This window comes from Pteropus medius, unplaced genomic scaffold (genome assembly GCF_902729225.1).
Source record: "Pteropus medius unplaced genomic scaffold, Ma_sr-lr_union100, whole genome shotgun sequence".
NCBI lineage: Eukaryota > Metazoa > Chordata > Mammalia > Chiroptera > Pteropodidae > Pteropus > Pteropus medius.
Window position 1 is genome coordinate 22,865,349 of NW_024351073.1, and position 27,176 is coordinate 22,892,524.

The 27,176-nt window shown below is 49.5% G+C and overlaps 1 protein-coding gene across 2 annotated transcripts; it reads left to right on the plus strand.

Annotated features, from left to right (window-relative positions):
* Positions 1-305: 305 nt before the first annotated feature.
* NSUN2 (NOP2/Sun RNA methyltransferase 2) lies at positions 306-27,176 on the plus strand. Of its 2 annotated transcripts, XM_039842808.1 has the most exons (19): positions 306-419; positions 548-705; positions 1,270-1,374; positions 4,762-4,867; positions 7,352-7,423; positions 8,215-8,299; positions 9,629-9,821; positions 11,694-11,768; positions 12,853-12,983; positions 15,857-15,930; positions 16,467-16,597; positions 17,002-17,098; positions 19,623-19,807; positions 20,242-20,334; positions 21,130-21,265; positions 22,048-22,128; positions 22,422-22,560; positions 23,800-23,839; positions 26,587-27,176. In XM_039842808.1, the coding sequence occupies exons 1-19, from the start codon at positions 330-332 to the stop codon at positions 26,894-26,896; spliced, it is 2,301 nt and encodes a 766-aa protein (XP_039698742.1). In that variant the 5' UTR covers positions 306-329; the 3' UTR covers positions 26,897-27,176. The 2 variants fall into 2 exon arrangements, with proteins under 2 accessions (XP_039698742.1, XP_039698741.1); XM_039842807.1 differs by lacking the exons at positions 22,048-22,128; positions 22,422-22,560; positions 23,800-23,839; positions 26,587-27,176 and adding an exon at positions 21,324-21,817 and having other exon boundaries at positions 330-419; positions 21,130-21,287.

Here is a 27,176-nt window from a genome sequence, read left to right on the forward strand (position 1 = left end):
GGAGCCCCGCCCCGCCCCGGGCGCTCAGCGCACGCGCGACCCTGGGCTGTCTGCACAGTTGCCTGAGGCCGCGTGGGGTCCCGGGGCTCGGCGCCGGCCGCCTCCGGACTGCTCTCTGGGGCAACTGTCCCACTCGCACCGTCAGCGGACCCCCTCGCTCGCCGTCTTCCGGGAGGACGGGTTGCAGCGCTTTCGGCTTCGCAGTAGTCCCTGCAGGCCCCGCGGAGGCGCAGGCGCGGACCGCGGGGGCCTCGAACGCAGCCCGGAAGAGCGCGCGGCCGGCCGTGGCGAGTCGGGGTGTGCGGGCTGCGTGCGCGGCCGCGTGGGCCATGGGGCGACGGGCGCGGGGCCGGCGGCTGCGGCCGCGGCCCGAGGGCGCGCAGGACGGCGCCGCGGGCGGCGGGAAGCGCAGCGAGGCGGTAGGAGCCGGGGCGAGGGCGGGCCGGGGCTCCGCGCGGGCTTCTCCGACCCCGGGGCCCGGGGGGTGGGGGTAGGTGGCGAGGGGCAGCTCCTCGGGCCCTAGGTAGACGCCCCTTTCGTTCCTCAGGGCTGGGAAGGCGGGTACCCCGAAATCGTCAAAGAGAACAAGCTCTTCGAGCACTACTACCAGGAGCTGAAGATCGTGCCGGAGGGCGAGTGGGACCAGTTCATGGAAGCGCTCAGGGAGCCCCTCCCGGCCACCTTAAGAATTACTGGTTACAAAAGGTAGGGGTCCGTGCTTTCATTTCTTTGAGAGTTTTGGGGTTAGGACGTCCAAGGTTAAATTTAAAAACGAGGAAGTTTTTCCGAGGTGTCACAGTGCTGGAGAACTGCTGCTTGTCCGCGGCGCGGCTCCGAGACCGGAAGCGTCGAGGAGCGAGCGCAGGGTCCGCTGGAATAGGTGGAGGAGGCATTGCGACAGGGGGGCTCGACTAAAATAAAAACGCAGTCTGAAGAAGGGTTGACCCCTGGGGAATTCGTCTGAGCTGAGGACACTTACGCTTTGGAACACATGACAATTTGTGACATTATCGAGTTTGCCTACAGCTTGCAGTCTTTTCTTTTTTTATGTGCGTTTGTAGTTAAATCTTCCCAAGATGAGCTGCGAGTGAAAATAGGACTGTAGAAATATTTAGGAGAAAAGGAATGCAGCGCTATCGCATTTAGTTTCTCATTCTTTAGTGATTTAGCAATGACTTGTTTAGACTTGGACTAGAGTAAAAAGGCAGCGATTAAAGAATGTCTTCTCTCCATGCAAAGATGGTTTGAAACGTGCTTATTTTTTAATAGCCACGCGAAAGAGATTCTCCATTGCTTAAAGAACAAGTATTTCAAGGAATTGGAAGACCTGGAGGTGGACGGTCAGAAAGTTGAAGTCCCACAACCCTTGAGTTGGTAGGTACAAGGCCTCATGCCATTGGATGTTTCTTTGGGATTTTAATCTTTGTCACTTGAATGTATTTTTGGTAATATATAGGCTATTAGCTTGAAAGAACCTGAATGCCCTTCCCAGACATCCTCAGGTTCTCTCGTTCAGTGCTTTTTAGCGATACTACTTTACGGTGTGCAGGTTTCGTGTATGATGGCAGTTCTCTGTAGTTCAGTTACTGAGTTCAGTTAATTTTTCCTACCTGATCCAGCCTCTTTCCTTCCCTGATGTTACCACTTCTATTTCCATTTAAACCCTTGTTTTCTCATGTCACAACTATTGGAGAGACTTCTCTACTTTCAGAAAAATGACAGACAACCCAACGGAGGTTCACCAACCCTGCTCCAGCTGATTTTGTCTCCACTGTCTCCAGTGCCCCAGCATACTCCTGACCTCCATGCTAACCCTTTCTTTACCTATTCTGTAGGTTACCTGTTTCTCATGGCCCACTCCAGGTCTCAGTTGCCCGAAGACGACCCCAGACGCGGACAGCATAGTCTGTCTTGTAAAATGCCTAGAGCACTCAAGCACAAACTTAGGGGTGCCAGGCCTTGGGGAGCCGTACAAATACATTGTTACAGGTTCACATGTCAGGTGATCAGCTTTGAGGCGTTGAAAGTTGTCACAACCCCGCCCCCAAATTTATTTTAAATGACTGCTATAAAAAGGTGAATTTAACCAGCATTTTCTGACAACTGCTGGAGGTTTTGGCTACTCCAGTCTGTGCTGTTGTCTTTCTTTGTTGGCCGTCTTTTAGTGATTGCAAACCAGGTTCAGGTTTCCATTCATCATGGGCTCGAGATTTGCTTGCTTTTCTGCTTTTCATTGGTCGTTTGGAGTTGGTGTCCATATCACAGATGTGCGCAGCATACACGTTTTGAAGGAGTGATGAATGGCCAAGTTCAGCATTCAGCCGAGGTCGTATGTGGTTGAAGAATAAAAGTGAATCACTGTCTAATCACAGCCGGTCATTTTCTTCACATTATTGTTTGCTTTAATTTTCTGAACACACAACTGAAGGTTGCGAATGGCATATTGTATAATTTGGGTTCCTAATACTCAGATTTTTCCTTTATTGGTAACAGCTCCATGGCAGTTTTATTGTATTCCATCAGACATAGGGTAAAGCAGAAATTTAGCAAGATGTCTGCTGATTTTCTGTGTTGCCCAAAATGCAGAAATGGATCACATAATATTCTTCGTAACCTTTGGTGCATGGTGGAATACAATTTAGGAAAGTGATTATGGGAACTTTGTTTTCTAGAAGGAATATTAAGTGTGGGACTTACAACTTGGGCAGTTTTCATTTTTTCCTTACTTTTTGTAGACTCAACTTGAAGGAATTATCCTAAAGTGTTCTTATAAAAGTCTTGTTTTGACAGTTGTTTGTAGAGAACTCACCTCATTGTCATTCTGTTCTTTTTAATGTCTGGATTGAAGGTGATTTATCGTAGATGCTGTATGTTTTTACAGAGTTTTCTTTTCCCTTAAGAATTTTTGAGGTGTAAAGGTGACAGTGGTGCTTTTAATTGATCCTCAGAAGATACAAGTTTCTAATCAGACTTTAAAGATGTTTGAGCTGAATTTGAATTGTGTAACTAAAAATTAAATATAGTTCTTTGAGATTATTTTGTTTGATGTTAAAATCTACACAGATTTTAATAAACATTTGTTGGCTTAAAAAAGTTGATCTTAAAGCCATATAAGAAATATTTTTTACTTTAACAGGCAGTTTGTTTTTCTATTTAAATTTTAGGAAGTCCTTAAATATATTTTTTCTTAAGATTAACAGCTTTCACATCATCATTAGAGTAGAATTTTAGTCTTGTTATAATAAATTTACAATTTAACTATTAGAAATTTAACCTAGAAGGCACATAAGGAAATATTCCCTCGAGTTATATCTAGACTGCTTATTTATATTTGAAAATGAAAATTAAGCTATTATAAATAATGGCATGCAGAATTCAATATTGGTGATTTGGTAAGGTGGTAACTTGCATGATTATTGGTCATTAATCATGGATAATTCAGGGTTGCGAAAAGTCTTATAACAGTAGGTGTTTAAGCTAGTCAGCCTTGTAGAGGTTGCAAGGGAGAGCAGAGTTTTCAGAATACTACAGCTGAAGCAAATTTGAGCGTATCCCTACCATTTCACCTCTAATGAGGCCTAAGGGAGTATTTAAAACTAAAGTCTGTTTTTTTTTTTAATTGCTTGGTAAGTATGATTATATTTTGTTTTTATATTTTTGAAACATAGTGTTTTAAGACGGAACCAGGCATAGGAAATAGAACCTAAAGCACTTGGGACATTTGGAGGGTGACTATACAGATCCAGCCACTTCAGCCTTTACTTAGTAGAGAGAATGTATCTCTATCTCGTGTCGTGCCTGCTGAACAGTGTCTTAAAATCTTAGCCCTAAAGTGTCTGTCAATCAAAGTTTGTTTTCAGAAGATTTGATTTCATTTTCATGGCTGTTACCTTAATTGCAATTTGACACATGGAAACATTGTGACCTTGCATTGTTAAATTGAGCTTGTTATTGCACCCGAGATGTAATAAGTGCTAAAACTGAAGATCTTGTCACCGAGTGCCACATTACGCTTCGTCTGGCTGTGTGGTGTGCGGGTGCGCCGAATCACGCAGATGGAGACGAGTGGACGGGAGCAAGCCAGGTTTAAAAACACACGTTCTGACCAGTGACGTCATTATAGAAAGTTGAAATGTAGTCACAGAAATGGTGGGAGAGGCTTCATTCTTAGTTCTGTATGAGTGACAGCCGAGGAGCTCAAATTTATGCATTGTTGATTTCCAAGGTATTTTGATACATAAAACATTTCAGTACGTGATCGGACTGCTTTATTGTAGAAATAGTGAAAAATATGGTAAATAAGATTATAATCAAACATTTGTCCAACATCCTGATACCTGCCCTACCACATCGTTTTGATTCTGTGCGATCTGCACGTCTTTTAAATTTAAGGAATTCGTTACCTTAGGTCTTCTGTTCTGATGGCCTCTGCCATCGCTAACTCACCACACAGTGAAGCAGAGCCGACTGCTTTTTCCTCGGATCTAGAGCATTCATTGCTGTGATTTTTCAGTGACGTCATATGCGTGTGTCTCCTATGACCCCCAGGCTCTCATGTTTCTGCCTGGGCACAGGTAGGACTGTGCTCCATGTGTCCCACGGATGTCACGCGGTGTGGCCGACTGCTGAAGCAGGTCATGGATGAGCAAGTAGGACAAAATCGGCTTTCACATTTGGTGTATTACTTGGATCAGCATGACGTTGTTAAGACAGCTGTTTAATACATATGATTCATAAGTGTTTTACTCTCTTTTTGGTCAGGTATCCCGAAGAACTTGCCTGGCACACAAATTTAAGTCGAAAAATCTTGCGAAAGTCTCCACAATTGGAAAAGTTTCACCAGTTTCTGGTTAGCGAAACCGAGTCTGTGAGTACTGTTCTTTAGATTTGTTGGTTTGCTTAAAGCTTTAAATGTACATCAGAATCAGAATCATATTTTAACCTACTTGTCACTGGGAACGATCAAGTAGCTAAGGCACCCAGGAAAGACGCCTTTAAGCGTCTCTGCCACCTTTCATCTGAGGCTACGTCCGTAGCCCTTACCGTTTGACTGGACTAGGCTTGAAGTTTAATGATATCACAGTTGTCAGCCAGGTTGCTTCCTGCTACTCCTGAGTCGGGGGGGCGCGGGGAGCTGCACTACTGGTGTGCACAGCACACCTTGCTCGATGCCGTGCCGTCCCGGAGACGACCACGCAGTTCACTCATTGTCGTCTTAGGGGCACGTGCCAGGTGCTTGTCGTACAGAGAAAGCGATGTGTTTCTATGGCTGTTACTTATTTTACCAGAAGTGAGACTTTTAAACTTGCTTTTTATCATTTCTGTTTTTTCTTGTTCCTATCTGTACTCCACGTTTGCCAAAACAAAATACATATATACATTAAAAACTTAAATAGGACAATTTTGGTTCTCCTAAAATGACACCCATCCTCACCCTCTCAGTTTTTTTGCCATCCCAGATTCCTCAGTTACAGTGAACGTTTATCATTGTGGTCACTAAACTTTTTACCTTTAGCATCAAACTTTTACCGATGAAATACCTGTTTCCTCGATAACGTGATTCAGTGATGTCTGTACAGTTCGGCTATTGTGAGCTCTGCTGTTTCCTTTTCATTCTTTGGGAATTCCTAATAGTCTCACATTTCGAGTCAGAAGTTGTCCCTTTCTATTTTCTAATCTCCTAGCCAAGGAAACGTACGTGTCAGCAGATGGCGTTTCTCGTTTGCGCTTCCGTGTCCACTGACAGATCACATGCGTCCCGTGTTTCTCCTCTGAAGCCACAGCCAGTGTGGAAACGCTTCACCTCCCCGAGTTCTAGCCTCTGCTCCACCCACAGCGTTCCCACCGGTGGGCTTTCTGCCTGCTTGGTAACCCCGTAAACCGAGCCGTGCTGGGTTTTCCACCCTCCCCGCCCTGCCATTAGTTAGGAATAAACAGGACCGCGCTGGGCCAGCGCAAGGAAGGGTTCTCCGAGCAAGCTTTGATCGAGATGCAGGGTTAGGGGAGGCTCGGCACATGTGTGGAGGGCAGGTCGGGGTGGCAGAGCGGAGGTTCGTGGGGAGTGGAGCGGAACGTGGTGCGGTGGGTCGTGAAGAGCCGGATTTCGGCGGCTTTGAGCGGTGGAGGAGGAGGTGGGAGTTTGGCGTCGGTTAGCGTCTGTCTTAGGGAACCAGTCTGGTTTTTGATCAGAAGTCAATGGGATAAGACGCTCTTGGTTATTGAAAGCTGACTGCAAAACCCCTTCAAGACGTGTTTATGAACCAGGACTAACTGCCGGGATGTCTCGTCAGGGCCCAATGTCCCCGTCCCACGCTAATGCCTTAATTGAAAACTGGGTTAAAACGGAAGGCAGACTTGTCAGAATAACAGGTACAACCCAAAGCCAGGAACCAGTGTGCCTCGCGAGTCAGCCAAGATGCAGGCTGCACAGACTCACCGCTGGCCTGCAGCCCAGGAGGTGGGAATTAGCCGGCGAGAACGTACAGTCTGTGTTCAGGTTCTGACAGGCAGATGCGTGAGCACGTGGTGAGCGATGGCAGTTCAGGTGCCAAAGACCCGGATGTGATGGTGCGGAGGCCTCAGGCCACCGATACGTCATGACCCCTTCCAGAGCTTTCGTTGTTCAGGCTGGACAAGCAGAGTCGTGCTTGAGGCAAGTGCCGGACTTCATCGAGAACGCGTTGTCTGGGTCTGCACGGCCACGCGTTTTAACAGCTGTCCTGGTCCAGCTGTCGTGACAGACGATTCAGTGAGGAATTTCAGATACTGTGTCTCTGAGGAGGAGAGGAGACCAGCGGTGGCGTCTTCAGCTTTCTGAGCGGCAGGTGCCAGGACTGGAGAGCAGACGTGACTTCCTGGAAACGGGGGGCTCAGAGACAGGAGTTGCAGTTTCCGCTGAGAGGGGAACCTTGCTCATGGTGACCCGGTCCTGTGTCCCCTTTGCTGAGAGTGTTTCGGTAGCAGAGTCTGCCTGTGACACATGCTCAGCCGGCTTCCGTGCCTTCTGAAGTTGGGAAGTTGGGACTATGTGAGCGTAAAATCCTTTTCTTTTATAGAGTTTCTTTTATAAAATTATAAAACTTAGTCCTATGCCTGCATTTCTATGCGTGGTGTTAAAATAAGTTTCGGTATTAACTGTCACCCTTATTTGTTCTTCAGGTGGCCGCCCCTTATCCCCTGGTATAAAAATCTGCCGTCCTCACTAAATGTTTGTTCGACAGCACTAACCCTCGTTCCGTGTATGATTATGTGGTCTTTGTTGCCTTTGAAATTTCGAATTTCCAACGTTGAAACTTTCTGCCTTTTAAAATGTCATTGCTAATATTTTTTTAAATTTTATTTTTTTTTTAAGGGAAACATCAGTCGTCAAGAAGCCGTTAGCATGATTCCACCGCTGTTGCTTAATGCTCACCCTCACCACAAGGTATCGTGTTGACGCAGAACATGGCGGTGGGCAGGCTGCTGTCACTGTCAGTGCCTTTGTTTTGTTGGGACCATTTTCCTTAATATCATGAATCCTTGCTTTTTTATTTATTTATTTTTTTCACTTTGAATAAAGTAGAAAGTGACATATATTTCCTTTTAGGTTAATTTTTGCATTTTTGCATTCGGTTTTTACGAGTCGCGTAGCTCTTTCCTTCCCTCGTAAAGCTTGTTTCTTAATTCATTCGTTTGCTACACAGGTTACCTTCAGTGGTTTCGATTGACCAGATCAGATTGACAGTCGTAGTGAGAGCTCGTCATGTACCGAGCGTTGCTCTTCACTCTTTTCGTGAATTAATTCGTTTATTATCCACACATTCCTGTGAGGGTCGATGCTGCCACTGTCCCCTTGTTTTCTAATGAGAAAGTGGAAGCAGGTGACCGGCCCTGGGTGCGGCGCTGGACAGCGGCCGAGCTGAGAGTTGAGCCCAGCTATTGGTGCTCTGGCAGTGTGTCACGGTGCTGCTTGCGTTTAGGGTGTTTACACTCATCACCAACTGTAGTGCTGTCACTGGTTTTCAGTGCCACCTGTCGCCACTTCTCTGCCCCCATGGAGAGAGTAAGTTTGGGGACATTATACATTATAGATTTGTAGATTCATTCTTTAAAGAGATATATTTGGATGTTAGAATAGAAACCAACTACCAGGATGATTCAAAATGTTTTAAATTAAGTGTAGAGTGTTTGATTTCTTGAAATAAAAATACCAGGTATTTTTTTGCCATTTAATAGATCTTAGATATGTGCGCAGCGCCTGGATCGAAGACCACGCAGTTAATCGAAATGCTGCATGCCGACATGAGCGTCCCTTTCCCAGGTATACACCTTGTGGGCGTTTGGAGGGCCGGAGCGCCCTCTGCCCGTGTGCTGGGAGCGAGGAAGCTGTTAGACTCTTGCCTGAGCCTCTCTGGCGGAGCTGGGCAATTTGCACACTGCCATCCTGAGTCCCCAGCTAGCATGCACCATGCAGCAAGGGGCCTTTCCTTTGAATTTGAGTGTTTTCTGGAACAGCAAATGGTCTGTCTTTATTAAGCCACAGTAGATAGATTTCAGTTTCTGTTTGAATTTTCAGTAGTGAGTTTCACATTGTTCGCTTTTGTCGTTTTAATTACCTGCCGATTTTGAGAGGCAGGAGAATGTAGTCATTAAGAGCTGCTGACTGACTCCCCAGGTTCAAATCCCAGCACCATTTACAAGTCGAGTTAGGGGGCGTTACTAGACGTCACGTATGAACTGAGACATCAGTATAAACTTGGGGAATGTCATATAAGATTGCAAAGTGCTCAGAAAATGGCAGCTCCTACAGTATCACTGATGCTCCTTTATGGGGATTTTTTAAAGCGGGGAGAAACAGTATTCATAGTGTTTGCTCGTCTTTTAATGTTTACCTACCCGTGTCTCCTCCTCCCTTTCACTTAAGCCAGCCGCTCTAGTTTGGTTTTAATGCGCATGCTTGTTAGCTGTGTTTTTTAAGAGTCCTCCTTTCTGTGGTGAATATCTTTACTTAGAAAGTTTCTTGTTTTCTCCAAATCGGTAGTAAAGAGCCTCTTCCTGTTAGTGCTTTGTATTTCATACTGTTCAGAAGAGCAGTATTGATCGTAAAATGTTATTAGGCAGAAACGAGAGAGAAACCGAAAGTGAGAGGAGCTGGCACCCAGGGAACTTTCCAGCGTGGTTCTTAACCAGGGGGCACAGCTCAGAACCTCGCAGAAAACTGGTTAAACTTGCAGGAGCGTAGGCCCCACCCCGAGACAGACCCGCAGGGTCTAGAGTGGAGCCCCAGCTGCGCCCCGTGTTTTAAACACTTGTCAGGCGATGCTGTTGTTTTCTCCCCCTTTTCTCTCTCCTCATCCGCCTTTTTAATTAATGGTTAATAGCAGTAGAAAATAGATTTTTAGCACAATAATTGGTGCAAACTGATTAACAGATGAATAAATGAATCTCGAAGTTGTAAAATTTTAAGTGACCATAAAGTCCGTGCCGAGCCAGCTGGTCACTTGTTTTGAACGACTGACCGAATCTTACGCTCCAGACCCAGGTGTAAGGCAGGTCGTTCCTTCTCACCCGCCAGCCTAGAGGTTAGGTATTTCAGGAAATTCTCTACTTAAGCTGCATGTCACTTGACACTGTAATTTGATGTTCCCAGAGGGATTTGTCATCGCGAATGACGTGGACAACAAACGCTGCTATCTGCTCGTCCATCAGGCCAAAAGGCTGAGCAGCCCATGCATCATGGTGGTCAACCACGACGCGGCCAGCATCCCGAGACTCAGCGTGGACGTGGGCGGGAGGAAGGAGATTCTCTTCTACGATCGCATCTTATGCGACGTCCCCTGCAGGTACGTAGAGTTCCCAGAGACCAGAAAGCCCAGGACCACTGAGGACATAAGTACACACTCAGACGAAGCTGCACGTGAGCACAGTAGTTGTACGTGTGACTCTGCTGGCGACTGGTGTGTAGAGAGAAACGTCAAGACCTAAGTCAGAAGGCACTCGGGGTTTGGGTGACGCCCAGCACAGATGGAGGACACGGGACATACAGCTCCAGGAAGGGTGGGTTCGATGGGTAGTCTAAAAAGAGGAAGACGATGCCTGAGAGGGAAGTGTGTGGTCCCCTCGTGCTGCATTTCGGGGTGTGGTCGCTTGGAATGATCTGCTCATCCAGGTATTTACACTCATGCTTCAGCGAGTATGTAAAACACTGTCCAGCAAGTATGTAAAACACTGTACATAATCACGTTGGGCGTCTGTGGTAAGTCTTACGTTATTTAGCACAATGAAATTGGGAGTTAAAACCTTTGAGAAACTGATTTTACCTGTATTTTTTCACATACTTTTTTTCAAATTTTACATGTAAAGTTTACATTTTTAGAGTTTACGTTTAAAAGAATCTCATGGCATAATTCAATAATCAAGTTTTTCCAAAAAGAAACATCAAACTAGACAGTTAAGTTCCCATAGGCAGTGATGTAGGTGACAATCTCAAGGCTTTAATACCTTCTGAACATGTGACATTGTTGAGCCCAGAGTACAGAAACCGACACACAACTTTCTTAGCACTAAACAGTGTTCATGACACATTAATATTAAATCCATCTTGTGTAAACAGGTGGTAGATTTACCACCAGAGGTGGATCTCCGTTTGAAATTGTAGCTAGTAGCCTTGAACATGGCAGGGTTTTAAATACCTGGAATAATTCCCTTTAAAATAACATTTAAAATCTATCATGAACGGCATTTCTTTTTTTCTATATGGCAATTTTCTAATTTTCTTTGAACCCGATGTTTTCTTATCCTAGTATTTTGATCAGAAGTATAACTCATTTCTCATTTTGCGAGAAAGCGATAACCTTATGAGCCTAAGTTGTAAGCTGAGAATCTCCTGAAATTATGGTAGAAGTTTAAGCCACCACCGTGCACGTGAAGAATGTCACTTGAAAACCATTATATCTCATAGGACATTTTCATCCTGTAGACTTTTCATCTCAAGGACACGTGACTAGGCCAAGGAAAATTAAACTTTATAGAGAAAGTTTAATTTATCCCAGAAAAACGGGGTAGCTAAAATTAAAAGTGGACAGAAAGATTAATGGAACAAGTCTGTATTATAAAATTTACATGGAAAAAATTTACATGAAATAAAATCAAAAATGTTTAACTGATATGTAGAAAAACCATGGTAAAGAAATTAAATTGACTTAATTGAATTTTATGTGGAAAGTCCTTGTAAGTGTATCATTATTCATGGAATTCCGATTAAAAAGCCACTGTTGAGTTAACCAAGTTTCTAAGTAGCAGAATCAAAACTCCTCCCTTGTGTGCGTCTCAGGGGCTGACGGCTAGTCCTGGTAGTACCCCGGCTGGAAGGGCCGACGGCTAGTCCTGGTGGTGCCCCGGCTGGAAGGGCCGACGGCTAGTCCTGGTGGTGCCCCGGCTGGAAGGTAGCTGCTGTCTCCTAGTGTCGAATGTTTCCTTTCCAAATCTGTTTCCTCCTCGAATTGAAAACTGGAGCATGATTTAAAAGTTTAATGCATCGGACTGTCCCCGAAACAAATAGCAAGTTGGTTGTAGTTTGTGAGGATTTAGATCATTTTCTAATTGGTATTTGTAATGTGCTAAAAACCTGTTTCGTAATTTAGCCTGAATGTGACATATTCGTTAAGCTAACCATCTACCGGTAGAGTTTTAATTTCTTAAATATCTCTTTCCAGTGGAGATGGCACTATGAGAAAAAATATCGATGTTTGGAAAAAGTGGACCACGTTAAACAGCTTGCAGCTGCACGGGTGAGTCAGGCTGTCACCGGCCGCGCTGTTGGACGGATCAGCGAAGCTTTACTGCTCAGTCACCTACCTAGCTGAGCGCCCAGGTCCTTGACTGACGGCTGACGCATCAGTATTAACGGCTGCCTGCGCGAAAGTTTGCTCGTGCAGCAGAGGGGTTGTTCTGTAAAACCTTTACGAGTAGCAAACCGAAATGTAAATTGTAAACGTCTTAGGTAGACGTTTATTAAAACTTCCTTTTAGAAAAATTTCCTCTAACGTTTCAAACGTATTTTTCATGAAATGACTGTTCACCTTACTGTTTTACCAATCTTTTCTCCTGCCTGTCTACTATTCTTTTGTGTTGAATTCTTTTGTTTCACATTTTGATCTCGGAAATATTTTTTGTCTTTAAAGAAATTTGGAAAATTCTTAAAAGGAAAAACAAAATCTCATAATTCAAAGATAATTTCTGTAATGCCCACTGTATTGTAGTGGTTTTCTGTGCCTAAAGATTTTTAAAATACCTGTTTTGAACCGTTTTGATTGTATAGTCTACAGAGCTTTGCATTTTTTTTCATTTAACATTAAAATTATGCATTCTTAAATGTAGACCTTGGGATGATTGAAGTGTATTAAATGAGTATGCAACATTAATGACTAGTAAGAGATTTTTGTTTTTCTTACTTAACCCTGTTTTTGTGACATAGGCATTAGGATTAGAATGTACTAAGGGATACAGATTGTTCATAAAAAAAAGTCAAATATTCTTACGAATATAGAGAGTTTTTAGTAGTGAAATTGGCCTAATAGTTTGAATTTGGTCATCAATCACTTTGTTTTGTTTACATGCTGGGGAAGGTACGCAGAACAGCCAAACCAGTGTTCACATGAACTGATGCTATTTTATTCACATGAGCTACTTTCCTTAATATTGATTCTAACTTCACTTAAAAACTTTAGGTTTTTTTTTATGGAGACGGTTCATTTTACCTAGAGTATTTTGTAGTTTATTGTAAGTTTGTCATAAAGACTTATAGTAAATATGTGACGTAAGAGGCACCTGTAGAGCTGTTCAAGCCGAGGTAACCTGGTCACCTGTCCTTAGCTTACAGCTACGCATCGCCACGCGGGGGGCTGAACAGCTGGTAGAAGGCGGTCGGATGGTATACTCCACGTGTTCCCTGAACCCTATCGAAGATGAAGCAGTCATAGCATCTTTACTGGAAAAAAGCGAAGGTGAGCATGCTCGATGAACCTTTTAATCAAACCGTACTTTACAAAACCTTTTTTTATTGCTATAGTGTATATTCTTGTAGACTTTTTCCTGCATCTGCTTATATGGATTTAGCCTGTAAACTCTAAAATGAGACATCCTTAATTGAAAACATGCTTATATAATAGATTTGTTGTATTTCATGAATAACGAGATTTGCCCATTTTTTTTGTCTCAGTGTGAAAGATTACGTCAGGTTCTTAGCAATTTTAAACGTAATTGTGGTAGAACACATAACGTTTATCGTCTTACCTGTATTTAAACACGCATCTCAGCAGTATTAAAGTACGTGTGCATCGCTGTGTGGACCTCCAGAGCTCCTCCTTGCAGAGTGGGGATTCTGAACCCGTTAAGTAACTCCCGTCACCCCCCCACGGCTGCATTCTCTGTCTCTGCGAGTTTGACCCCCTGGGTATCTCACGCGCGTGGAGTCATACGGTGGCCGTCTTTCTGTGCCTGGCTTGTTTCCCTGAGCGTCATGTCCTCGCGTTTCTCTGTGGCAGCAGGTGTCAGCTTCCTTCCCCTTTTGGGCTGCATGATGGTCCATTGTATGCGTGGGCCATATTGTGTATATCCAGCGTCCATCGATGGACACGTGGGTCTCCTCATCTCAGCTGCTGTGACCGTGGGTCACAGATGACCGCAGATGATTCTTAGGCCCTGCTTCCGGTTCTTTTGGGTGTGTACGTAGAAGTGGGGTTGCTGGGGGTGCGCCGCGTCTGTGTTCCGGGACTCCCGTACTGTTCCTGCGGCGGCTGCACCGTCTTAGTTTGTGCCGACGGTGCCCGTTGGTGTTCCCAGCAGCGCTTGCTGTGTTCCGTGGCTTTGACCGTACCCATCCTGGTGGGTGTGAGGGCTTAATTAATTACACCACTGCTCTGCGTGGGAGGACGGGCAGAGTGTACGACATGTTCCGAACAGCGATTTCCGTGTGCTCTGATGTAAAATACTCTGCTTTTATGTTTTCACTGAAATGATATCTTTCCCATCATATTCTCCTTAAAGTACGCAACGAGAAATTGCCGACTTTCAGAATAGGATGCTGCCAGATTTACCGTGCGTGCGTGTCTGATGTAAGTTGAAACATAGACGTTGAAGTGAGCGTGCATTCCCCCAGACGTTGAAGCGAGTGTGCCCGCACTGTCCAGGCTCTGGGTAGGCTGACGGGTCGGCGCTGTGTGGACAGGCCTCCCGGCTCACTGTGAGAGCTGTGTGTTCTGTTCTTGCTGTACTCGGGTTGGTCTGCAGGAAGGTGCTATTGCTGAATGATGTTCTTTGCCTGGTCTTAACCTCCACGTTCTTGGTGATGCTTCATTTCAGAAGGCTCGTGAAGGGGAGGACTGCGTGATGCAGTTCAACCCTTTTCCCATTTGGGGAGAAAGCGCGGCTCCCTGCTGGCATTACGTTAACGTCGCGCGTGGGACACTGCGTTTTCTAGGATTTGACGTTTTCGGTGATTGAGAATTACTGTAATTTGTCAGTGGAAATACCACTACTAAAAACAATGCAATAAATAGAGTAATGTCGTTTGTTTCCAAAGACTATCAATATACTAGAGCAATGCGAAAATAAAGTGAGATATTTTGTGGCAAACTTTGGGGGTGAAGTTAAGACTGGGACCCGTGAGTTATCTCGGGGTAAGCGCTGCAGCCGCAAGCGCCACTGGTGAATATTCTCGGGGCAAACGGGAAGTAAGTTAATAGTAAATTAAGTCCGGGTGTCCTACTCGGTAATTATTTTCTTACTGGGCAGGTGATTTCCAGTGTAGCTTTTGCGGTCACAGCCACTGTTCGTTTCAGACCGCCATGTAGACGTGACTTCACTCGAGAATAGACCTCAGCTGAGCTCTGTACTTGACAGTTGCTGGGGGTTGTGACAGCACGCGATGTGGTCCCCAGAGACTTAGCTAGAGGAAGGGCGGCCGGTACACGTTCAGTCTGTGACTGCTGGGCCAGAGGAGGTGGCTTCTGACCCAAACTGGCGGGAAGGCGCTGCCGCGCGCCGGGCAGTGCTCACTGAGAAAACCAGTTTCCGTGATCCCGCGCCGTGAGTGTTCGTTCACCTTTAAAGACTGTTCCACGCACTAGTGGAAGGTAGCGTCCTGCTTCTGTCAGAGGCGGCTTACTGCTGGGCACGCTTTGGGGATTCTCTTGCTTTGTTACTGTGATTGCCACGTTTTCCTGGCCTCTGTGGGGTCCCTCCGTGAGGCTGTCAGGTCCGTGTCTGTGGTCGTTCATGGTAAGGGTTTCCTGGCCCCATCTCGCAGCTTCCTGTGATGTCGCTGCTGAGACACAGTGTTTTAAAACTGGACTGTTGTCCTCGTGGGCAATTTTAGAAAACTTGGACCTAGAACAATGTTTAAAAATTTCCACATTCACTTTAAATGTTTTCAGGTCCGGGATGTTTGTTAGACACGAACGAATGAAGAAGACCCAGGTCACGTGAGAGGCACATGTCTCGTCCTGGCCTCGGGGCGCCTTCGAGGTAGCCTTGGCCATGCAGTCGGTCTTGGAGGCACCCTGGGACTCTGCAGCCCCTCCCTTCCTCAGCAGCTCGCTGAGCTCCGATGGACACACCATAGCAGTCCCTTGTCCCTTGTTTTAAGTGGACAATCAGCGATCCTTAGTAGAGTTACTAAGAAATTACGGAGCCCTCTTGCCCATTTGTGGTCACTTCCTGTCCCGCCCCCACCCAGGAGCCATTGCCATGCTTTCTGCCTGTGTGGCTTTGCCCTCCCTGGGCGTTTCCTGTACGCAGAATCATGCACTATGTGATTTTTGCCTCTGGTTTCTTTAACTGAGCATCATGTGAAAAAAAAATTTATTTTTAATCCTAGGTGCCTTGGAGCTTGCTGACGTGTCTTCTGAGTTGCCGGGACTAAAGTGGATGCCTGGACTCACCCAGTGGAAGGTAGCCTTTCTGTGAAGCCTTTGGCTAAACAGAGCACAGCGTACGGGGCTCGTCGTACTAAGAAAGTTGTAAAGCGCCCACACTTGGGTAACTGGAATAATACTGTGTTTGGTGATGCAGTTTAGCATCAGTTTCAAAATACATACATCATACTAAGTGGTACGATTTTACAGATATTCTTCTCTGGCCTCTGGCAGTGGAAAGGTTTTCCTGCCTTGATTCTCCACTTAGAAATCAACTTTGTCGTTCTCATCCGCATAAGCACAACTTTGCTTTATTTACTTATTTTTATTGGCTGGGAGTCAAGCTTAATTTCAAATGTGAAATGAACAATTAACTTTTCAGTTTTAAACTAGAAACTGTGAGGCTTTTTTTTAATCGCACATGGGAAACTTTTTTTGTAGAATGGTCATCCTGCTTTATGGAATAAGTGATGATCGCAAACAGGGGAGAGAACTGAGAGCTGCCGTTCGTCATGTGCGAGGGCACATTGGCACCCTGTGGTTTTTCTTAGTACTGGTCATGGTCATCTGCAGGTCATGACAAAAGATGGACAGTGGTTCGCATCGTGGGACGAGGTTCCTCACAGCAGACACACCCAGATCCGGCCCACCATGTTCCCACCGAAGGACGCGAACACGCTGCAGGCCATGCACCTAGAGCGGTGGTGAGCGTGCGGGGCTCCGGGGGATCGGGGTTCCGGGAGGTCCAGGCAGCGGGGGGCGGGCCGTCTGGCCCTCCCACGAGGCCCGGGCTGCGCCCGTGGCCAACCTTGGCTGTGTGGACTTGGCAGCATGCGACAGCTTCTCTGTACTGCTAGCTGCTGGCACGCAGCTGCTGGCCTCGGGGATTTGTGACTAAGGGACGTGGGTGGAACCTAAGTGGCAGTACTTTGGATGTTGCGTTAACTTTTTGCACATTTACACGCTGACCGTTCCATGAACAAGGGCTGTGAGTGTTTGCAGCGAAGTATGACTATCACAGGTCATCTTCGAAGTATGTCTTGGTATTTAGTGTTAAAAGAATGTATTTTAGAACAGTTAAAAAGTGAGAATTGTGTTTTCTTTTTAGTCTTAGAATATTACCACATCATCAGAATACTGGCGGGTTCTTCGTGGCAGTGTTAGTGAAAAAGTCTTCGATGCCATGGAATAAGCGTGCACCAAAGGTAAACGTCTCCCAGATTAACACAGTGACCACGTGACCTCTGTGCACTCAGGCAGAATCTGAGGACCAGTGGAGCGTTTTTGGGGTATGGAAGGTAGCTGAGAATGAATGTTTGTGCGTTGGGGGGCTTCATTTAAATTTTGAGTTTTCCAAACAAAAAGTAGCAATTTCTTCTAAGGAGTAGATAAATGGGAAAGGCAGACTTTGGAGAACGCATTTCTTTTACATCTGATAAAAATTTGAGAAGATATAAACAGAGCTCTGTGGCTCAAAATCAGAATCTCAGTGCCCCAAACTGGCTCTGTGCTTGGACCCCTAGGGATTGTTTAGCTCAGCCCGTTGCAGGTGGATAGGACTGCTGACCTTAGGCCAGCCCGTCTTCCCCTCGCCGTGAGGGGTGGTGACAGGGCTTTATCCAGGCCTAGCTGGGAAGGAACTGGACAGGCCTGACCCGTGTAAGGAGTCTGCATGGCCTCCTGCTCATGAGGGAGGCTGCCATGGGGTGGAGCGGGTGCCCTGAAGCCTGACACGAGGCTGTGGTTTAGCGTGCGCTGTCCTCTGCCCGCGTGGCATTCTCTGAGTTTATGCGTCGGCCTTCCCCGGCCGTGGAACGTGGCCCGAAGGTCTGTATTTCTTTGAGAACCGTGCTTAAAACTTAGGACAAACGATGCTTAGACCTTGGAGAAATAGTAAAGAAACAGTTCTCCGGGATAGGACTAGTTCAGGTTGGCACTCACGTGTACAGCTCGACCCATGTTTCCGGGCAGTCCCCGTGGCGTGGGTGTGGGCCAGGGAGCGTTCCCCTCGGATGGCGGGAGTGTTCATGGGCGTTGGACTCGCACGGTCCCTGCGTCCTGGCCAGGAGCGGGAGAGCTGGGGACGCTCAGAGCAGCACAGCTGACAGAAGCAGAGCCCCAGCCACGTTTAAAAAATAAACGCAAAAAAAAGTGGAATTAACTTTAATGTTTCACTTATTCCAGTATATTTAAAGTGTCGTTTCCGTGTATCCAGAATTAGAAGTTAAGGTATTTCATGTGCTTTCTTAGCAAATTTTTAAAAGCAGTGTGCATTTTACCTCTCTCGTTGACTCAGCGCCTTCACAGGGGTCGGAGGGCACGCGTGGCCGGTGGCTGCTGCGCGCACGGCCCGGGCTGAGGGCCCGGCATCCGCGCGTGTGCTGTGGGCTCCCTTGCACTGGGGCCGCCTTGACGTTTTGCCACGTGGTTGCCTGTGTACACGGGTTTTGAACTTTTCCTTCAGTTCACCTCCTGAGATGCAGCGTCTTATTTTTAGAACCACGTGGTGCCATTTAAACGTTAACTTCTCCCGTTTTCTGTTATTATATCACTTCTTATTCATTTTATTGAGTAGCTATGTTTTGGTCACCTGTCCTGTGAGGCAGCCCAGCTCGGCACTGCCAGGGCCATGCTGATAACTCAGGTGCTTTGTCCCCGGGACACTGGAATCTAGTTGAAGTGAAGGTGTGTGACATGGGTCTAGAATTTATGTCAGAGAGAGCCATGCTGGCAAGTGCGGCTGGTATTCTGAGGGAGGGAAGATCAGATCACGGAGATGAACTGAGGAAGCTGCTTGGAGTGGGGGCACCTGAGCAGGGCCCCGAGGAAGGCGGCGGCCGTGCCAGGGCGGAGATGGGGGAGGGGCGTGCCATCGTAGCCAGGCTCGTCACAGGGGTTGGGAGGTTGCGTTTTTCTTTTTTTCCCCTGCACTTAAACTGCTCTCGGGGAGGCGGCGTTGCCTGGTGTTAACCGCTCTGGAACCTGAGCAGCCCCTGTGCTGCTGGCTCTGCGACCTCAGGGAGCGTGTTAACTCTGCGCTCCAGTGCCCTCATTTGTGAACTCGCTCCATAGGGTTTGGGGTTAGTACTGTTACCCGTCTTGTGAGTTGTTAGAAAGACGTGTAGTTTTAAGTAACTTTTATATAAGATTTTGTGTAAAATGCATGTACAAACTTGAACCTAAGTGAAACATCTCACTCTTAAAACCGAGTTCACACGGCTGCCCAGTGCGAAAGCCTGATGCGCAGCAGGCTGCGCCCTCGTCCCCAGCATGCGCTCGCCCTTTCGTTGCCCCCTGTGTCTCCGGGCGTCCCAGAGGGTGCACTGCCCTCCCCCGGCTGCGGTTATTCGGGACTTGTCGCTTTCGGCCTCCCTGACATTTAGGGGTGGTGGTGTTCAGGCATTTGCGTCCCGCAGTGTGCCGTGCACAGAGCAGATCCGAGATGAAGACAGGCTGGCATTTCTGCCTACGAAACGGGCTGTCTGTGCTTTTCATGGGGTTGATGTAGAATTGATTTTAACTCTAAAGAAACAATGTCCACGCATCGTTTATAATAGGAAATAGATTTAAAATACCTTTTAGAAAAATTCTTGTTTTCTTTCTTTTACACGTAAAGGACTATAGAGAATCGTTAAGGTCGATTTTGTGAGCTTAATTTTGTTCGTGATTTTCTGGAGCCGTGCAAAGTCGGCTGCTCTCTGAGTTAAACGGCCTTGTTCCCTGTGACAGCTGCAGGGAGACTCTGCGGAGCTGAGGGCGCCTGCGCAGTCCAGCCCTGCAGGTCCCACGGGAGGGACAGCGGCGGGTCCCTCCGAGCTGGAAAGGACACCAGTCACTGGAATGGGTGACGCGGAAGTAATCGAAAGAACTGAGAACTTAGACGATAACGGAAACAAGAAAGATGGCGTGTGTGGGTGAGAAACAGGGTCGGTCATGTCTCGAGCCTCGCGTCTGGTGTCCCCGCAGCCGCACAGGCTCACCGGGGTCCCGAGCCTTCTCTGCAGTGGCATTGCAGCGGGTGGGGCGGGAACATCGCGGTTCAGTGTTAATGAACCCGGTGTGAGTGCGGCTGCCTGCCATTGTGGGAGGTAGAGGCTGAAGGCCCGCAGAGCTTGCTGTCACCCCTGCCATTGTGGGAGGTAGAGGCTGAAGGCCCGCAGAGCCTGCTGTCACCCCTGCCATTGTGGGAGGTAGAGGCTGAAGGCCCGCAGAGCCTGCTGTCACCCTCACCCCAGGTGCAGAGTGGGGGTGGGGCGAGGGCCGGGCGGGGAGGGGGCAGTGCTCTGAGCAGTGGTCAGCATTACCACCCAGGTTCCAGACTGACATCTCACCCCACATCCCTTCTTAGTCCTCCTCCATCGAAGAAAATGAAGCTGTTTGGATTTAAAGAGGATCCGTTCGTGTTTATTCCTGAAGATGACCCATTATTTCCACCTATCCAGTAAGGATTCATTCAGCCTTCTAAAGCCCTCATTTAAAGAAGTTTACTGTAGGGTTACAAATGCATAACTGGTCCCATTTAACCACGGTGTTTTATTTAGCTCCGTGTAGCAAGCAGCATTTTTCCTTTTCAGTTGTATGTTAGAGCTGGCTGAACCTTGAGAAGGTGCTTCCTGAGCCCTTCAGTTTAGCAGTGATCACAGGAAGTAGTTGCCCCCGGGGATAGTCGAGAACATGACGCACGGGCTCAGCCTGCGCCCGGCTGTGGGTCACCGGTTGCTTTAGGCGCTCAGCGGCCTAGGCTGTGGGATGTGAGTTCCATTTAGGAAACGAGGGTGGCGGGTCTGCTGGGAGGCGGGGCTGGGCGTCGCCAGGTGGGAACTTCCAGGCGGAACGAGAGGAAACGTGCTGGGATGAGTCTCAGAGTCTCGTGTCCTTAGTCATGAGAGTCCTGTGTGTGTTGACCAGGGCGGTCACTTACGTCATCTTGCGGGTAACTGGTCCCTTTCGTGCATCTGTAAAGATCCCTGTTAAACCGTCTCGAGTGGTTTGGGACCTTGTCTGGAGTAGCACCTCAGGGAGAGAAGGTCCCATGTCGGCCTGGGGCTCCGACCTGGCCGCACCGCCAGTAAATGCCGCCTGGACGCTGCGGGTGAAGTGGGTTCAGCTTAGAGACGGGAGTCCGGCGCGGGGCTCGGTGCCGTATCCCGCACCAGGTTTCCGGGACCCAGCGCTGTCGGGGTGGAGGCTGCCCAGGGCCGTACGTTAAAGTTTGGCCTGTGCTCCCTGTAAACAGGAAATTTTACGCTCTGGACCCTTCGTTCCCGAGGATGAATTTGTTGACGCGAACGACGGAAGGGAAGAAAAGGCAGCTCTACATGGTCTCCAAGGAGCTGCGGAACGTGCTGCTGAACAACAGCGAGCGGGTGAAGGTGAGGGCGCGGCGTGGCACGGGGCGTGGGAGATGGCACCGGGCGCGGCGTGGCACGTGGCGCGGGAGATGGCACCGGGCGCGGCAGCGCTGCTTTCCCTACAGCTGGGGGCCCGGGCGCTCTCGGAGCCCGCGGCAGGCCCAGGCCGCGTGGCCGGTGTGCCCCCGTCGGAGTGTCGCTCACTGCTTGTGTCCTGGGAGGAAGGAGCAGCGGGTTCGGGGGCCGAGTGCTGCTGCTCTGGCCTTCGGGGGTGGCCGTTTCCACTTCTGTCATTCTGCCTTCAGCCCGTCTTCACTCGCTTCGCTGTCCCCCAGCTCGTCTGCCCTTGGGCTGTGTCTTCAAGCCTCGCATCTCCAGGTGTGTCTGGAGGGCCGCGGGTTGACGCGTCCCTGCGGCAGTGCGAGGACGTTAGTTGCCTTTGTCCTCTCCAGTCTCGGGTGTCCACTGGGGTTTCCGGGGCGACAGCATCCTTGCTGCTCAGGGCCCGGGGAATGTGTGCTTACGTGTTCTTGCGTTTTCAGAGTTTCCTGTTTTTGACGTCTCTTGTGGTCGTTAGGCAGCATACGCCACACAAACACAAAGCTACTTGAGAGCGTCAGTCGGGCCTGGAGACCCCCTGTGAGCCCCTGTTCAGTCAGATGACTTTTCAGAGTGTCTCGCTTTCTCCTCCTCCTTTTCAGCTGTTGCTCAGCTCTGCCTCCTCGTGGTGGAAGGGAACATTGTAATCAGTTACCTGGATTTTTATTTATATGCGCGTTTCGGCTTATTTTTCCCACTTGCAGGTTATCAACACCGGGATAAAAGTCTGGTGTCGAAACAACAGTGGAGAAGAGTTCGATTGTGCTTTCCGGCTGGCACAGGAGGTACGTGGGGGTAGATGTGGGCGGCGCGGGCGCAGACGGGGTCTCTGAGCGGGCCCGACAGCCTGGGAGACTCAGCTGAGCTGGCGCCTGCCGCCCTTTGGGCTGGTCGTCAAGCTCTCTGTGGCGGGTCCCCTGCCCCGGGGGGTTTGCTTACGTGTCGCGAGTGCCCCCGGGCTGCAGGCGCTGACCTGCCCGGGGGCTGCGGCGGGAAAGGCCCCGAGAGCTCCGGTGCCCGTTCGACACTGGCGTAGGGTGATCCTTTTTGTCCCTAATGGCGCCCTCTCTTTCCACAGGGAATATATACACTGTATCCATTTATTAATTCAAGAATCATTACTGTGTCGTTGGAAGACGTTAAAATCCTGTTAACCCAGGAAAATCCATTTTTTAGAAAACTTAGCAGTGAGACGTACAGCCAAGCCAAGGACCTGGGTAAGCGTTGGACTTGCGTACAGGCGTAACTTGTCCTTACGGAGGCTTCCGATGTGGGCGTTTGCCCTTGGTGGAGCTCTCAGTCTTGCATTTAGTACATTGCAGCTTTCTCGACCTGACTCAGTCTCCAGAGGGCTTTGTGAAAACATAACTGACGTCTCGGAGTACTGAGGGTCGAAGGCACTCTGGGGGTTCTTTGACTTCACCGTGCCCTTGCGGACCCCGGTGGAGGCCCTAGTCACCTGCATGGTCTGCAGGTCTTGGGGCCTGGCCAGCCCACCAGCCCAGGCTCCAGGCCACGATCTCCAAGCCACCTGCCCGTCGCCAAGCAGGCAGCCAGGGGAGGGCCTGCGTGGAAGCGGAAGAAAGTGTGGGGCTGGGGTCTGCGTATGAGGCGCAGGACACCAGCCAGCACAGGCTTCCGGGTCGGCGTGGCATTTTAATCGATCCCACTGAAGCAGAGTCTGCGGTCTTGCCAGCAGTTGCCGCTGCTTTGCCTGCCGAAGCGAGCCAGTCACGTCGGTTCGATGTCTCAGAGTCTCCACTGCCGACTACTCTGGTGATGTTTGCACCTGAGAATAAAAGTCACCACCAAGAGTTTTAATTTTGATTTTTGTTTCCCTCGTTTATTTTTTGTTACTGTTCAGTATTTCTGATTCAGTTTGATGACAACTGAACACATCAGTTCCTGTAGCTTATGACCCTGTCTTACGCGAACGTGTAAAGCCTGCCGTGTGAGTCTGTCTCCTCTTCCTTCCTCAGACACAACCACAGTTTAAAGGAGAGTTTATTTTAAAAGATAAAGGAACTGTTTGTACTTTTTAAATCTTTCATTTAGGTGACTACAGTATAATTTTTGCATTTTTTTATTTTGTCCGTCGTTTCATGCCGTTTCTGGGAGTTGGAGCTGTTATTTATCTTTGACTTCTGAGGGTTAACAAGCGGTTAGTCCCCACGCCCCCCCACCTCCCACCCCCTCCACCCCCCCACCCCCCCCCACCCCGGCGAGAGACTTGCTGGGGAGCTCCACCCAGACCCCTGGTGGTCTGACTGCCTTGTCCTGGCTGCCCTGCTTGGTGCTTGGCTGGCTGGTGGCTTTGGATTTTAGAAAGTCCTTTCTCCATCGAGGTCCTTGAGACCAAGTGTGGGTAATTTGCTGCTTTCTGAGCACATACACGTGCTCAGCCAAGGTGCCACAGGTGGGAACGCTTGGCCAATGCTCGTGTGTTTCTCTTCCAGCCAAGGGGAGTGTCGTCCTGAAGTACGAGCCAGACCCCACGTAAGTGAGGATGCCGGAAGTCACATTTTCGTGGGGTGGGGGATGGACTGTGAGTGGTCTTAGAAGCCTTTTATGACTATTCCCCTAAAAATAGGACTGGGAAAATTTTGTAACCGAACGACTTGTGTGTCGTCACGCAGGTATGTTTTTATAGAACATTTAGCTCAGGCTAAATGTATTTTTATTCAGAGAATAAAACGCATAGTGCTTATTCTCTGTGCTTTGGAAGCTGGATTCTGACTTCTGTCTTAAACAGAACAAGTGTAAAGGTTAAACAGCGAAGCGAGGTTGGGTTCCAACCTGTCAAGTACGAGGAGGCCTGGGGCGCCCGACAAGGTCAGGCAGGCCTGGCCCCGCATAGCTCACTGACGGCTGCCTCGGAGCCACTGTGGTGCTGTGCTTTCCCATGACACCCCCCAGGGAGGCTGGGAGGAGTGGGTCGTGGACTGCCAGCACTTGCCCAGAGTGCTCGGTGAGTGCGTGGCAGAGTCAGCTGTGCTCCCAGGAGACTGGTTCACTTACTGCGGTCCCCGCTTTGTGACAAGAAGCACTGTTTGCGGGGAGGAAGTCAAACAGTACGGCCCAGAGGGGTGGGGCGCTTTGCCGAGCCGGGGCAGTTTCTCTGGGGAGGTGGCGTGTGACCTGAGTCTGAATGGTGGGAAGAGCCTGATGGGCTCCCACCCCCGAGGCAGGGACGAGCTGGTCGGCGAGGGTGGGCAGGCGGGCGGGGCGGGCGTGCTGCGGCAGGACAGGGCGGCAGGCGAGGTGACGGGGGACGAGGGCAGAGTGGTGCACGTGCGTCCCTTTGGGGCGTATGTCGCATGGAGCAGACGGGACAGACTGCGGGCAGTGACGCGACGGGCGCTCAGCAGTGGCTTCTGGGTATTTGCGTCGGGCACATGTCGTCCCCTGAGAACAGGAGGGAGGAACTCGGTGCATGTGAAATGCGGGCTGGGCAGCTGAGCAGCCATGCGAGGCGCTGAGCGGGAGGGAGTGCCAGGGACAGGCCCGTGGGCTCCGTGAGTGGATCCACCCTGTGGGGAGCCGGGGGCCGGCGGGCCCGCCTGAGGAAGACGGACGAGGTGGACGGGACAGGGGCCCGCGGGGGCCGGACCTCGCCCGGAGAGCACTGCAGAGCCCCAGGGGCGAGGGCCCTGGGACCCTGGGGGTTGTGGGGAGAATAGACGAGTCTGGGGAATAGCCGAGGAAGGCGCAGGGCGAGGCTGGGTGGCGGATCGCGGGGTCGAGCCGGTGTAGATGCTTTCCCGCAGGGTCGAGCGGGTGTAGACGCTTTCCCACAGGGTTGAGCCGGTGTAGACGCTTTCCCGCAGGGTTGAGCGGGTGTAGACGCTTTCTCGGAGTTTGCTGTGACATAGATGGGGGCGTTTCCCGGGCAGGGGTCGGGTCAGGATAGGGTCAGAGTGTCTCGTGGCTTCTGCGCTCACGGGAGAACCAAGACACCGGAGGGCACGGCCAATGTCTCAGGAATGCACGTGGTTTTACAAATCCGTTTGGCCAGAGTTGTTTTTTAAAGGAACAGTACTAGGATATTTTAAAAGCTGGATTTGCTTTTCCCCATGCAAACACTAGTTTTCTAGTAGTCGAAGTACACCAGTGAAAAGACAGCTCCAAGAATTATTAGACTAAAAAAAAAAAGAATGGGAGTTTGAGGATTTCTTGTGTTTTTTGGTGGTTATTTTCGAACTCCTTGTTCATGCTTTACTCTGGGGAAAATGGAAAAGTTCCGATGGGTTTCCCCCCCTCTTTTTAGTGGTTTTCCTCTCTCCGTTCAGGCCCTTCCATTACCTTTCTCTGTTTTTTAAAATACAACTGAAGCCTTCTGTGCCCATTCCTTCTTTAGCCTCTGTCACTGACGCCTGGCGTCAGGTAGGTTTGGGACCTGTGTTACATTATACAGGGCCTTTAGGAGCCTAAAAGCTACGCCAGAGTCACATCTGAAAGAAATTAAATAACGGCGCGCACAGCAGGGACATGCGTGGTGCGCGATGAGCACAGAGTGACAGACCTCTCCGCCGTCTCGGGCATGGAAAAGGGAGGTGACGTGGGCTGGCGAGTAGGTAGGCGCTCGGAAGGCGGGCTCCAGCAGGCTGGGGGCAGGGATGCTTTGGACCCAGGTGGCAGTGTGCGCTGGCAACAGGCATGGTGTTCCCTGGAGGGTTGCGTTGCTATGTGGGTGGGTAACCAGGAAGAGCTAATGAGGGTCACTCAGACCAAATTACGTGGCGCATTGAGTCTCAGAAGCATGGGTGGTTCTGGGTGCCAGGCCTGGTGCTCCAGTCTGCCAGCGCTGTTGCTTTGGGTCAAGGTGCCCAGCCTCCGCGGAGGCTCAGTCTGTCCATCTGTAAACATGGGCAGTGAGCCGTGAGGGGCGGTGCAGCAACTGGACCGAAATGTCCGGTGTTGTCAGGGCGAAGCGTCACAGATGGGTCTTCCCGTTTGAGAGGACCGAGTACGTGGAAATTCTAACGCTGAAAGCGTAGAATCTGCAGATTCGGGCGCCGTCTCACCGTGAGCTTGTAGACGGGAAAACGGGCCAGCCGGAAGGTGTCGGAGGTCCCCAGGGCACGGACAAGGAAGCTGATCTCCCTCTGCGCAAACCCTCCGTAGCCCGCAGGCTAAATGGCTTCCCCGCGGTTTAGCGGTCGGTGTTTTTTTGGAGCGATCGCACATCCTCAGGTGCAGTCACGGGGACTTTTAACACTTACGCGAAGCCGTTTTGTCTCTAGGAAACCAGACACCCTGCAGTGTCCCATCGTGTTGTGTGGATGGCGGGGAAAGGCCTCAATTCGAACTTTCGTGCCCAAGAATGAGCGGCTGCATTACCTCAGGATGATGGGGCTGGAGGTGCTGGCAGAGAAGAAGAAGGAAGCGCCTGTCCTGACAGGCGACAGTGCCGCAGGCTCCGGGCCACCGGAGGACGAGGCGAGTGCCGACCGGGACGAAGAGCAGGCTGCCGGTGTGGACGCTGGCGCAGGCGGTGACCCGGCCGGGAGTCCTGGGGCGTCTGCACCCCAGTCCAGAACTGCTGACCTGTAAAGCACGATTTTAACGGCTGGAAACGGACGGGATGGTAGAAGCTTCTGCGAGTGACCGCCGTCCTGCTGTCGCACGGCGTGTGAGGAAAGTGTGTTTTCAGCTCGTTCGTTGCTCCTTTTACTTTGTTCTCTGGCGAAGCTGGGCCCAGCGCCTGCCGCCGGTGGGAGGCTTCGTGGTCGAGGTCTCGCTTCCATCAAGCAATGTCACTGCCCACGCAGAAACGTTCAGGTCCCTTCGTTACACCTGCATTGGTCTTAAAGTCCAGTATTTCTTTTAATTA

Coding starts and splice junctions, on each gene's coding strand:
- NSUN2 (XM_039842808.1), top strand. CDS start 330: ATGGGGCGACGGGCGCGGGGCCGGCGGCTGCGGCCGCGGCCCGAGGGC. Junction 11,769..12,852: donor AACAGCTTGCAGCTGCACGG/GTGAGTCAGGCT, acceptor ACCTGTCCTTAG/CTTACAGCTACGCATCGCCA. Junction 22,129..22,421: donor CTTTCCGGCTGGCACAGGAG/GTACGTGGGGGT, acceptor CTCTTTCCACAG/GGAATATATACACTGTATCC.